The sequence below is a fragment of the Octopus bimaculoides genome, chromosome 1, assembly GCF_001194135.2.
Source record: "Octopus bimaculoides isolate UCB-OBI-ISO-001 chromosome 1, ASM119413v2, whole genome shotgun sequence".
In the NCBI taxonomy this organism is placed as follows: domain Eukaryota; kingdom Metazoa; phylum Mollusca; class Cephalopoda; order Octopoda; family Octopodidae; genus Octopus; species Octopus bimaculoides.
Window position 1 is genome coordinate 160,192,387 of NC_068981.1, and position 14,777 is coordinate 160,207,163.

A 14,777-nucleotide genomic window follows, 5' to 3' on the forward strand; every position below is an offset into this window, starting at 1 on the left:
TGTTAGGGTGTGACACTTCTTCATACAGCTGTCCTCATCCAAATGCAACACATGACCATACCAGCAGTCATCTCTCTTGCACACCACATCTGATGTTTATGTCCAACTTTTCTCTCAGAGCACTTACATTCTATTGTGTATGTACACATACACATTACATATCCAGCGGGGCATACTAGCTTCATTCTTTTCAAGCCTACGCATGTCCTCAGCAGTCATGGCCCATGTTTCACTGCCATGTAGCATAGCTGTTTGCACACATGTATCATACAGTGAGTGAGAGGCCCTTTGTTACCAACAGAGGTAGGAGCTCTCTGAACTTTGCCCAGGCTATTCTTATTCTAGCAGCTATGCTCTCAGAGCATCCATCCCCATTACTGACTTGGTCACCTAGGTAATGGAAGCTATCAACCACTTCTAGTTTTTCCCCATGGCAAGTGATGAAATCTGTTTCCTGTACATCTTCAGTGTTTACTCCCCTGTGCATCTGCCACACACAAAAACTATCTTCCTTTGATATTGCTGCACTTCTTATGTGTCTATAGCTTACACTGGATACATCTTATGGAGTTTCTACCTATAGCTTTTTTACAGATCAAGCAGGGCCATCTACCTGAAGGGATTTGTGATTTGTCTGTCTTCCTACTTATTAAGACTTTGGTTTTCGCTAGATTGACTCTAAGACCCTTTGATTCTAGACCTTGCTTCCACACCCTAAACTTCTTCTCTAGTTCTAGTAGTGACTCAGCTATTAGAGCAAGGCCATCAGCATAGAGGAGCTCCCAGGAGCAGCCTGTTTTGAATTCCTTTGTTATTGCCTGGAGGACTATGATGAATAAGAGGGGGCTGAGGACTGATCCTTGGTGAACCCCTACTTCTACCCGGAATTCTTCTTTATACTCCTTGCTAACCCTCACCTTACTGACAGCATCTCTGTACATGGTTTGTACAGGTCTCACCAACCACTCATCTACCCTAGTTTCTGCATTGACCACCAGACAAGAGATTGAGGTCTCTGTCAAATGATTTCTCCGTGTCAACAAAAGCCAAGTACAGAGGTTTATTTTGGCTAGGAATTTCTCCTGCAGCTGTCTTACCAGAAATATAGCATCACTGGTGCTTCTCCCTGGCACAAACCCAAACTGCATCTACACTAACTCTCTCCCTAATTAATTGGGCTATGACCCTAACTTAGTAATTTATAGTATATGTGTTGAAAACATATAGAACAGCTTTTTTGTTTTCAAATATGTCATATTAAAGACATTAATATATTTGGGTTTAGACTTTTATTATTCATGATTTTTAATATTTCTTTAATTAATCCTTTATGATTAGTTTGGACCAGTTGTCCTCCTAAATCCTTTAGCCCATTGATAGTTCAAGACCTTGGTTTTCATTATGAGAATGAAGTGATGGTGATAATAGATGTTGTTGTTGTACTTTGCAGTAGGTCACAGAAGGTCCTGGGGAGACTGTTATAACTGATAAAATTAAGCAACATGCCATTATTACCATCAGTTCATTCTGATGATGAGACTAAAAAAATCTTGAAATGCTAAAAGGCTTGAGAATGCTATTATTCCAAGCTAAACAACAATGACTAATAAAGAAATATGAAAAACTCTTAATAAAAAATTGCTAAATTGTGTGTTTAATATAGTTCATATATATAAAAATTAGTCGAGTTTGTAACCCAATTGACTGATTTCACTAATGTCTTAGAGCAAAGCATCAGGCATCACATCAGTTACACTTTCTTTCATAAGGATCCCTATTTTTCATAATGCTAAAATTTTGAAATAGACTGTGACTTTTAGGAGAAAGAAAGGTGATAACTTTATTTTTCCTTTTTCTGATAACTAAAATAAATGTTACCACTTTATAAATATCATTATGTTGTGAAAAAAGTAGAGAGGGATTTTTAAAAAATGATAGGATTATAATTTAGTTAGGTTATTAATCTCATCTTCAGAGATGAAAGATATTTTAATATTTACATCTATGGTGTATATGTAAATATTGAAAAAGCTTTTCATCTCTGCAGATATGGTTAATAGTGCGAATAATTATAATTTTATTAACAAATCATCTTAGACACTTAAATATTTCAAAAAAAAAAGGTGGGTGGGAGAAAAGGAAAGCAAAATCCATTACATCTTTTTATTTGTCTGAAGTAAAAACATAACAGAAATGTCGAAATGTAGTTGAATGATCAATAATTATTAGTCAAAGTTTTCTGAAACCAGAGTAAAGAATTAGGTTAGTTTCAAAAAAAAAAAAAAAAAAGTTTTGAAAATAGCAATGTTTATAGCCAAATAAAAGTTTATACACTAAAGAAATAAAGTAGTTTATTTACAGTCACTCTGAAATAAGTTTTGGTTGAATAAAATTTTTGTTCTGACTTTATTAAATTAAAGATTCCTTATAGTACAACAATCAGCAGTCATAAATATCTTGTATAATACTGATATGTCTTGTATATTAAATTATGTATGCAATACAATATTGCATAGTTTGAGAGAATTAGATAAAGGTTATCACAATAGATTGCTTCATTAGTCATTGTATTTTACTTCAATATTAAATACTAAAATATAAAAAAAAAAGTCACTGATCTTATATTCTGATTCTGGACAAATTAACCCAAAATCACTAACAGTGAAATGTAAATGCCTTCTTAATAATTGCTTCATGTGGCTCATTATTACACTGTTAGCACATCATTTGTGAAATTGTAACATTGCTTTGTGCTTTTAATTATCCTCATTAATGGCCCCCTCCTTAAAGAGGAAGAAAAAATTGGCATGGTTCATTATTAAAAATAGCTTCCAATTGTTAATTTGCAAAATTCATGCAAATTTACAAAACCTTTGAAATCCAGTTAGAATCAAAAGAGAAATAAAATGCTAAAAAATGAAAAAAAAAAAAGGACAACATAAAGTTATTGTCAAGATATGTGAATTATTACCTCATTATAACGGTATGTAAATTGTGCTATGTAGGGGATAGAATCATGGGAAGCAGGTTGTTAAAACAGCATAATACCCTTATAGGTTGTGCTTAATGCCAGCAATCTTCTAACTTTTTTTCTCTTTTTGATAAATATACCATTCCAAGGAATAATGTTTTGTACAGTCAGTTACAAAGCAAACAATTGTAATGTGATATTTATTTTGAACTTTAGAAATTTGATTGCTGAAGGGAAATTTATGCAGCAAATAATGATATAGTTAACTGGTAGTGTGATCAAAATGGAGAAAGGTTTACAATGACACTAACTAAATATTTGTCTTTGATTTCACTTCAAATGTAGTCACAATGATTCTCATTTTGGTTTATTAATGTTTGATTGTGCTTCTCCCTACATAATCTCAAGCCATTTACCAGGTCAATATGGCTGCCATTTCTGAAATAGGCTTAGATGGCTTTAAAATCGACACATTCTTGTCCTGTGGCATTGTGGATAATGAGGTCAAAATGCTGTTAGTTACAGTAAAATTTTATATGTTCAGTCTTCACCAGACACATTGTTTATATGTACACATAAGGTACTGAAGATACATAGAAAGTATAAAGATGAATTTGACATTTCAATCACTTTTAATTGGTTTATCAACTTCTTTTTAGCATGAAATAGGTAAAATTGAAAGGAATTTTATGATGTTGCTGTTTTATTTCATAGGTGATGACCGTGGCCCAGTTTTGGAGGTTATTGTGTCTCGAACCAACTTCATATCATCTCACACAGAAAGAAATGTTCGAATTGTTGGTTTGTCTACAGCATTAGCCAATGCTAGAGATCTTGCTGATTGGCTTGGAATCAAACAAGTAAGGATTGTACATAAATTATTACTTACAATAATAATCCCATTACTTTCTAATACTGCACAAATTTTCCGATGTAAATATTTTCAAATCAGTTTTTTTTGTATTCTTTAATTAAAAAATAGAACAGACAGGTGATAATTACTTCTTGAGCACTCAACCATTCTGATGATGATGAAAAGTGAATGGACAGAAACCCAGGCTGTTTACTGTATTACAGCATCATGAATACTCTCTTATTTTAGTGTAAATATTAAAAAGCAGAAAGCAGGACATATTAGCATATTCTGAATCCCAGTTGTAGTACCCTGAAAATGTAATGAATATTATAACTTTCATTTCCCTTTCTTAAACTCCATGTATCTGCTCTAAAGCAAGACACCTCAACTGGCACATGTCTATATTGGCCACTCCAGTTAAATTTGTCTAGAAGACAAAAAAAAGGCAACAAAAAAACCCTTGCTGGCTTCATGACAGTTTTCTTTATTTTGTCTCATCATGGTTCTCTCTCTGAAGTAGTTTTACAGTCAGGTGCTATTCCCAGTGCCTCATACAACATGCAGGTAAACAGAGTACCTATTCTAAAAACCAGGTTACACTCAGTAAAACTTTTGCTATGATAGTCAAAAATATTTGTGAAGAATATAAAAGTGAAAGTATATTATTAATTTTTCTCATTCATGTTTTAACTGTTATCATAGGGTTGTATTAATGCAGATATCATGAATGATTTTTTGTCAAAACACCACTGACATGTGTCTTCATTAGAGCTAATCAGCATAGAATACATGTCTGTCTATCCCCCTCCCTACCATCCACACATTCACCCACCCACCCTTCTTTTCTTCCTCAAAGAAACTTGAATTGATCAATGCATATGTTGCTTGAAATGTTGAGTGAAATGTAACATCTGTGGTAACGATTTACAGCAAAGTTGACAAGGCTGTTAAGACTTACAGGCTAGTGCTTTATGGTAGGATGCAAATTGTTAATAATTTAGTGAATGTGTGTATTGATGGGTGGCTAGATCAATAGGGTACAACATAAACAACTGAGTGGTTGTTTGTGTGTATTTTATTACTAGCACATTTCTGTGTCCATGGTGAAAACACTAAGTTCTAGCACTAAGTAGGGTGTAACTTAGTGTATTTGGTAAGCAATGGAATAGGGGAATTTGTGAGTATTGTGTTGGACTAAGATGGATCAGGTGTCTTATCCAGGGAGAGTTTTGTTTTTTATCTACTAAATGCTATGGAAATTGGAAGCACTATCCCATTGGAACATTAGGATTCAGAAAAGAAACAGAAAAACTATTGTGCTAGCCGTATGATGCCCTATCAATTTTACCATCTGTCTTTCTGCGTTAGCATGTACCCAGTAATGCTTAATTAGCTTTAAACATTGTAACTATTTTGGCTTTTCTTAAATAAAAATATATGTGAGGGAGTCAATTATGTTGTTGCTGTCATCACACCTATCATTATTGTCCTCATATCCACTTTTCCATGCTTGCATGGGTTGGACAGAATTTGCCGAAGCAGGTTTTCTATGGTTGGATATCCATTCTGTTGCCAACCCTCACCTGTTCCCAAGTAAGGTAATATTTTCTCATGACCAGACATATTTTTACAGAAGACTGGAAATGGAGGACATTGCTTGCATGACAGTGACACTTGTTCACAACTGTCACACAGTATCATGGCAAGAAGACATAAACACACACACACATATACATACACACCACATTTCATCCCCCTAACATCTATCACTTCTCTATCACCTGAAAGCAGAGTAGGCACGTACTACATCCGACAGCTTTCTCAGCTGCCTCCTTTTCCCCACCCTGAACCACTTTCATTTCTCATTATCTTCCCCTACCTATTGTCTCCACCAATCACCACCTTTCTATGCCTTCTCTCTTTTTCTTTTGTTCCTCACCATTAACACTTCATTTATCTGCTATCACCCTCAATGTCATCATATATTGACTGCAACTCCCCCTCCCCAAGCCTCTCCTATATTTTACTCCATCATTTGCTACAGTCAGCTCTATCTTGCTCACTCACCAAGTTCAAACCTCTGTATCACCTCAATTATTTTCACTACCTCCAATATCTCGCAAGGGTATATCTCAACACATCTTCACCACCATCTCTTTCCCTATTGTTCTCTTACTCTTTCAGTTATGTGCTCTCTTTATCTTACTCTCTAACTTGCTCTCCTTTCTCTTCCAACTGGGGTCTCCATGTATCTGCTCTACAGCAAGACACCTATCCTTGTTCTTTTATACCTCTAATTTCTCAACTGGCACAAAGCCACCACCTTCTCAGTGAAGGAGCTTTATCTTGCAAGTTACTTGGTGACCCTGTAGGAACTGGTGCCACTTAAAAAGCACTATTGCTGGTGCCATGTAAAAAGCATTGGTACTGGTTGGCATTAGGAAGGGCATCCAACTGTAGAAACCATGCCAAAACAGACAGTGGGGCCTGGTGCAGTTCCTGGCCTTACCAGTTCGTGTCAAATCATCCAACCCATGCCAGCATGGAAAACAAACATTAAATGAGGGCAATGATGTTGATGATGTTGACGTGTGTGTGTGTGGATAGATAGATAGATAGATAGGCAGGCAGGCAGGCTTGTGAGAGGATTTGGTAGGTAGAAACTGACAAAAGCATGTTCGATCAATCGATCAAACATGCTTTTGTCAGTTTCTACCTACCAAATGTAGCCTGGGGCTATATTTGAAGATATTTACCTAAGGTGCCTTGCAGTGAGATTGAGCCCAAAAACCATGTGGTTGGATAGTAAATTTCTTACCACACAGCTATACCTCCACCTCTATATACATTTGTATATGAAGATTCTCTTCTATTTTTCTATTTTTTTATGCTTTAAAAATTTTCATGTAACAATATTAATATTGTGATTGTTGGAGGTTTTCTTGTGAGGATTTGTTACTTCTGATGAAGAAATTTATACAGTTTATTTAGACCTTTACAATTTTGACTAAATAGACAATTTTTTATGGCATTTTTTGCAGATGGGCTTATTTAATTTTAGACCATCTGTACGTCCAGTTCCTCTAGAGGTACATGTTTCTGGATTCCCAGGGCAACATTATTGTCCACGAATGGCTTCTATGAACAAACCAGTCTTCAATGGTATGTATATTTCAGTGTTCCTAAATAATTATTGTATATAAACTTTTGAGCTGTTGTGCTCATCACATTAACATTTTCTTTGGCAATAGATTCAATTTGATTTGAGTTAAATCGACTAGCTCCACTCTATTTTCTGATAGCTAATTTTATTGAGATGGAAAGAATGACATTTGCAGCTAATAAACTATTAACTGCAAATCATATCAAACGACATTCTACTTTTTACAATGTCTTTGAAAGCTCTATTTAACTGAAGAAATGAGACATATTTGAAACATAAACATGGTGTGTAAGAAGCTTCCTTCCCGCGCATGTGCTGGTTGTTGTTTTCTTCCATGTGAACAGTGAGGACATGAGTGTTGAGCTCTGTCCTAAGAAGGAAAGAAAAGAACAAAAATTAAGACCAAAAGAAGTCCGTCGGGGTAGGTGATTTTGTTGTTTGGAGCTGGGCAAAATTTATTGTGTGTGAAATTTTTTTTTTTCAGTAAATTGTGCCCAGCTCTGGGGCAATTTCGCCTGCCTTGGCAGCTTAAAATTATAGCTTGTTATAGTGAGCGAAATATTGTGTTCTTATCGCCATAATGGTGGACCATGGACTTTTTCGAAAACTTCTTTGAAGTAAATTTTGTGTGGCATGTTTTCGTCTAATAACTTGTATATTCTAGTGGGCATGTTTCACTGGAAAAAGTGATACCTCATGGAATTTACCCAACTGGAATACCATAGAGAAGAACCTTGTCTATTGGATTTACCTGTTGAAGTGTTATACCAAGCCAAGGATTCCCTGTCTGTTCTATTTTTGTGAACATTGTTTTTCTTTTATTTTTTCTCTTCTTTCTTCTTCTAAATTTCGGTTTATTCTCTTTTGTAATTTCAGTTTTTTTGTCTTCTCTCTTTATTTTGTTTCTCCTCTATTTTTATTTGGACTATTTTTGTGAACTGTGTTTGAACTGTTGTTTTCCTGTGGACATGGCAGAGAAGGAACTGAAAAAGAAAAACCCTGCCTTGGAGTGGGAGGTTATTCCACCCAAGGAGTGGTTGAAAGACGTGAACAATACAACAGTGGTGCTGAGGACCTATTCTAAGTCTCTCGGCACCATCGTCCAATACAATAAGGATTGTATTGAAAAATAGTTGGCAGAATACCTGCCAACTGTAAAATTTATTTCCCGGGGGTACAAATATGCAACGGTGTGATTGCTATTTGGTACCCCCAAGGAAGCCAGTACCTTCGCGGCGAAACCACTGGAGGGGAAGGAAATTGTGTTCCGTCCCACTTATTGTGGGAGAAAAATAATAAGAGCCTGTGTGTGCGGGCTACCCCTGGGCATGGAGGCCAGATGGATTGAAGATACCATCCGGTGAGGCCTGGGGGATAGCGGGCCCACGTTGCTAAATGTAACCATGGATCCTGTGGTCAACTGGGAAGGGTCGAAGGCAACTTTGACCCTGTGGACTCCAGTGGCCGCGGGGAAAATGACTTTCCTGGACATTTTGACAATGGCAGGCTCCAGGTGTCCAGTGATACTGGAGGGTCGCCCCCTCCCAAATGTCACTCATGCCTGGAGTCGGGCCATATCAAAAAGGATTGCCCAAGAGGCTGTAGTAAGGCCCCAGAGCAGGGAGAGGTAAAGAAGCACTCTGCCCTCCCATTGCAGAGAGAGGTGGAGGAGGTTGTTGAGGAGTCAACCTCAACAAAAAGAAAAAGGAAGGTGAGCAACAGTAGTTGCTAACCAGATGATGTGCAGGCTGTGGGAGAGAAGGACCCCCCGGGTGTGCCGGTGGAGGACCTGACTCCCGCAACCAGGAAAAAAAAAAGAAAAAGAGAAAAGGAAGAAGGTCGGTGAATGTTGATGTGCCACTGACCGAATCCGAGTCTCCTCCGATGGGAAGTGTGTCACTGGAGAGAGAGGCTCTGTCAGTGGGGACTGTGTCACTGACAGAGCAGGTTGAGGTCCCTCCCTGTGAGATGAGGGTGGAATTGGTCATTTTCTTCCTCAGAGAGGGACTTGTAGAGAGGTTCTTGGACTGTCTTTTGGACTAGAGCAGTATGAATCGGTCTGTATAGACAGTTCATGTTGACCTCGCAGGTGGCTGCGGAGGTCATCTCACAAAAGGAATTAATGGAGGTCAGGAAGACCTGCAATAGTGAGGATTTTGGTTCCCTCCGTCCGGGCCTGCCAATGCCAGATTTCCTACAGGCACCAGGAATCTTGCTTGGGGGCCCGGATGAGGAAGATTGAAGAAAAATTGAACTTTTGAATTTCTGTGAAATTTCTAATTGTTAAATTGAACTATGTTTTTGAGGGGTTATTGGTCGGCAGGCGCTGGTGTCCCTCTCATTTTTTCATTTTTCCGTTATCATATTCATCTCATTAATGTCTCTGTCTAGCCTGCAGTTTCTTAATCTATATACAGCCTTTATGGCTAATATAATGAAATAAAGAAGCTTGCTTCTTAACCACATGGTTCCAGGTTCAGTCCCACTCTGTGGCACCTTGGGCAAGTGTCTTCTACTAAAGCCTCAGGCCAACCAAAGCCTTGTGAGTGGATTTGGTAGATGGAAGCTGAAAGACTGTCATGTATATGTGTGTGTGTGTCTGTGTTTGTCCCCTCGTCACCACTTGACAACTGATGTTGGTGTGTTTACATCCCCATAACTTAGCAGTTCAACAAAAGATACTGATAGAATAAGTACCAAGCTTAAAAAATAAGTACTGCGGTTGATTCATTTGACTAAAAAAAAATTCAAGGCGGTGCCCCAGCATGGCCACAGTCTAATGACAAACAAGTAAAAAGTAAAAGATAAAGATAGACTTTATTGCACACTCATCCATTCCATAGTAGCATTTAAAAAGAATGGCATTAAATCAATGATAACAGGGAACTATGTATATCAAGCCTTAGGACATTCTCATCCTTTTTATTAACATAAGAAATGTCAGCATAGTTGTGCTGTTGTTTTCCATTTCTAGTGTTAGTTGGATATTGTAGGATTTTCCATATTTTGCAGTGTTATTCTTTTACCTGTTTCAGTCATTTGACTGTGGCCATGTTGAAGCACTGCCTTGAAGGGTCTTAGTCAAACAAATCAACCCCAAGACCTATTTTTTTTAAAGCTTAGTACTTATTTCATAAGTCTTTTTTGCCACACTGCTAAGTTATGGGGACATAAACACACCAGCATCGGTTGTCAAGCAGTGATGTGGGGGACAAACACAGATAAAAAGAGCACCTATATATATATATATATATATATATATATATATATATATATATATAGGGTTTATTCCATCTCATGCACAGATTTTTTAATTAATTTTTTTTAATTAAACACTTTGAAACTTTGGATACTGGTAGAATGTGTCACTTAGAACAGGGTTTACTCTTAACGTTTTGGATAAAGTTTTGTATTTTTGAAGTTATTTCATGTTAAAGTTGTATTTGGGTAATTTTAATCAATGACATGTATTCAGCTGAAGAAAATTACTGCTGCTGTTTGTGAACAACTTCCAGGTCCATTGACAAAACGATGAATCTTCGACAACAGAAAAATTGAAGCTAAAGATCTCCCCTAATAAAACTTTCTTTAATAACCAGAGATGATTTTATAGCAACATATATGAGAATGTATCCATCTATCTATCTATCTATCTATCTATCTATCTATCTATCTATCAAATTTTGTTAATTTGTGTTCTAAACACCTGTTTAATTACAACAATATTATATTACTAAATTCTTTCTATTTCTAAAACTAATTGAAACAAAAATAATGCATTTCAATAGGAATATGATAATAAAGGGATTAAAAAATTTTAAGGATCTCTGTGAAGATGTTCTTTCTCTCTGCTTATGTCAATACTCTGCACAGTGTTTATGTAAGATGTGCGAAATTAAATGATTGTAAAATATGGACCATAAAGATGAAGATACACTTAATGAATATACTGACTATGATTTTCCAAATATTTGTTTCTAACTTAAGAAACAGATTGTATGCAGCTGGATGAAAGACAGTAATTATTCAAGCTGTTCTCATAAAATTGCTTGGACGATTTCGTAATATGAAGAAAAGGTTGCATTGCCAATAATTTTTAGGCTACAAAAATTGAAATAGGAGTTATCAAGTGTGGATCATGCATTCATTTTTTGACTTGAAATATTGAAAATTTATTTCTGAGATGACATTCTGTGAAAGTAGAATTGATCGAAAGTAATATTTTTGTAGAGTTTGGGAGATGAAACTTAATGAATGCAAGGAAGAGAAGGTAATTCACATGCATTGTGTGACTGTTAAGATAGAAGTATTAATCAGTCAAATGACAAGGGTAAGCTTGTATATAGTATTTAGATCAGAACTCATTTTTGCACAAGGTAAAAATAGCTTTAAAATATTCCTTTGTATGTACCTTTGTGGGGCAGGCATGACTGTGTGGTTAAGCTTGTTTTGCAATCACATGGTTTTGGGATCAGTCCCAGTGTGTGGCACCCTGGGCAAATGTCTGCTACCATATCCCTGGTCCAATTTATGCCTTATTACTGAATTTGGTAGATAGAAACTGTGTAGAAACCCATCATATATGTGTGTTTGTGTCTGTGTTTATCCCTCCACACCACTTAACAACCATTGTTGGCTTGTTTACATCCATTTAACTTAGCAGTTGGGCAAAAAGACACTGATAGAATAAGTACCAGACTTATAAAAATAAATACTGGAATTTATTTGTTTGACTAAAACCCTTCAGGACAGTGCCCCAGCATGGTCACAGTTCAGTGACTGAAACACGTAAAAAATAGATACCTATCCAAAATACCTGGAAAATAATATCAGTTTAATTGATAATAAAGATGATGATGTCTCTTCATTTGTTATGTTGCAGTAACAGAATGCATCTCTTAAAGTATAAATTTTTTCTGGTAGGATCACAAATTAATTAATAGTAATTAATTGAAAAAAGAAACTGAACTTTATTTTCCTCTTCAGCAATCAAAACTCATTCATCAACCCGTCCCGTTTTGATATTTGTGTCATCACGAAGGCAAACCCGTTTGACTGCTCTAGATTTAATTGGATTTCTGGCAAATGAAGACAATCCAAAACAGTGGCTGCAGATGCCTGATGAAGAGGTAAGGACATTTTTATATCTTCACCTAATATATCAAAACATTTTCATACTTCACTCTTATACTTCATTTTTTATATTTACGTGTTTTTTACTAACAAAATATGATTAATATCCATATCATTACTCATATACACACATGCAAGACATATTGCAATATATTAAAATTTTAAAAATGTTAATGTTTTTAAATTATTAAGCAGTACAACATATCTAAAAAGTATTTTATAAATGTAAAATAATTTCACTTTCAGTAAACTATGTCATCTATCTGAGCCACATTTAAAAAAAAAAAAAAACATGTATTTCAGTATTTAATTTAATCTAAATATCATAATTATCCATTTTTTTTTATATTGTATGAATTTACTGCAACAAATTGGTTGTTTTTCATAATTGTGCTCATTTCTTTTTCAATGATTTATCTAAATGCCAATATTAATATTTAAAAAAAAAAACTTTAATTTTTATCTAAATGAATCCTCTTATCTTGGTATCTGAATGTATTTCTAAAATGAAAAAACAAAACAAAAAAAAATTTGATTATTTTATAAATCAATATCTTAAACTATATCATTTCGGTTGGCACCCCAAATATATATCTATCAAAATTTTCTTCAGTTGAAAACAGAAAAATTTACAGACTATTTGCTAGGTTGGTTTAACCAACAATTCATACACACACTGTAAATACTATGAACGATAAAAAATCACTAGAGGGTTTAACAGGCATGGTATTAGCTGAACACTTTAATGTTTCGAATGTTAGTCCTTCATCAGAAGAAAGCAAAAAGTATAGAGGGAGTGAGAAGGAAAGGGGAAAAAAACAAAGGATTAGAAACCAAATGGGAGCGCGCTTCTTAGCTAGGGAGTTAAGAAGGGGTGGATGTATCTGTGCAAGTGTAGGAGTGTTTCCACGTCTGCAAGTGAGCGTAGGGGAAGAGTGGTGTGTGTGTGTGTAGTTTTGTGGGATGTTTGATTGTGTGTAAAACTGGGCAAGTGTAGAAGTGTTAGTGATGTAGGTTAATAGTTGTGTAAGGTGTTAGTATTCAATACCAAAGGGAGAATTATATTAATGATTGTAATTACTGACACTTTACACCTGAGTGTATATATTTCATGTTTCCAATCATCAAACTGGATATGAAGCATGATATAAATAAATTATCTGTCGCTCAGAATATATAGGTAAGTACCCAAAGATAAAGAGCTGGGATAAATAGATGAGAAGTGAAAGAAAAAGGAGGAAAATTTTGGCATTTTCTCATAATGATTGATGAGTGTCTGAAGGTGAAATTTTTGTATGTTTATTTGCTGGTTTGTCTTTAGAATTAAAATTAAGTGTGGGTGATTAATTGCAAATTTGTAAAACTGTAAATTGCATGATAAAATATGTCACACACATTTCAGTAAAATTTCAAAATTATGAATATTACATGGGATTCAACATACACACTAATGTACTCTTGCACATATAAATACACTGTAAGAATTATTTGTTGAAGGTTAATAGAATAAATGATAAATAATAGGAATAACAAAAGGAAATAGAAGAAGAAAAATAATGAATAGAATACTCTCAGAGTGGTTGGCATTAGGAAGGGCATTCAGCTGTAGAAACTCTGCCAAATCAGATTGGAGCCTGGTGTAGCCTCCTGGTCCACCAGTCCTCAGTCAAATCGTCCAACCCATCCTAGCATGGAAAGCGGACGTTAAACGACGATGATGATGATTATGAAACTTTTAAATGTTAATGTGCCTGTATCCATGATGTTTCCTCTTTCCTTTAATGCCTCTCATGTATGGCTTAGGAAGTAGATTTTTTAGGCTAGATTTTTATGCCCAGATACTCTTCCTGTTGCCAACTCTTAAGTTTTTCAAGTAAAGGATTTTTATTTCAGAAGAATCCAAAATCACTGAGCTAGCAAGTGATTTGTTGACAGGAAATGTCAACAAACTTGACATGTAGTAACCCAAATCTGAATGATGACATTTATAGCTCAGCTTCAAACTGTGGTGTCAGCTCACTGTAGTTTTGTAAACATTCACTTGGACATGTGCACATATGCGCGCACACACATGTATAGTATACTTAGGTACAGACATGAAATTCAAGACAATACAGTGTGTATATATCAAAGGTGGGCACCGTTAATCGAAAAATTAATTTTGTTAACCGTTAATCTGTTACCCAAGAAGTTAACTTCAATAACCGTTAACCAGTTAATTCTTTAAAAATACAACAGAAGTTATCAATAAACTGTTAGCGTTAATTTTCATTGAAGAAAAAACAAAAAAAACCCAGTTTTTGCTCTTAAGACCACGTAAAAACACCTTTAAAAAGTGCCAAAACTTTAAAATCAGCCGCTTTTGGCCTTTTTAGGGGTTTTAGAACCCCAAAACTATATTTTTTTTTTCTTTTCTGATTTCATAGTTTTCGCCCTTTTTTAGGTTTTTAAAGCCTTTTAGAGCCAGAAGAGGGTAAAAAAAATTCAAATGAAACAATATTAGTATTAAACTAAAGTTTATTGATAAAGTGGCCATAAAAAAAAGAAAAGGAAAAACACAATATATAGATAATTTAACTTTTCCTCTTCTAGTTAATGAGATTGGTCATGTGAATTTTCCAAGTCCTCTGTGTGTGTGTGTGTGTGTGTGTCCG

At 35.4% G+C, this 14,777-nt stretch overlaps 1 protein-coding gene across 4 annotated transcripts in view; it reads left to right on the top strand.

The window, feature by feature from the left end:
* LOC106884418 (activating signal cointegrator 1 complex subunit 3) overlaps positions 1 to 14,777 on the top strand; it is a 493,492-nt gene that overhangs the window by 80,381 nt on the left and 398,334 nt on the right. For all 4 annotated transcript variants that reach the window (XM_014935791.2, XM_052972249.1, XM_014935790.2 and 1 more), the window contains 3 exons: positions 3,686 to 3,831; positions 6,869 to 6,989; positions 11,977 to 12,119. In XM_014935791.2, coding sequence (XP_014791277.1) covers positions 3,686 to 3,831; positions 6,869 to 6,989; positions 11,977 to 12,119 — 410 coding nt within the window. The remainder of the gene's footprint in view (positions 1 to 3,685; positions 3,832 to 6,868; positions 6,990 to 11,976; positions 12,120 to 14,777) is intronic.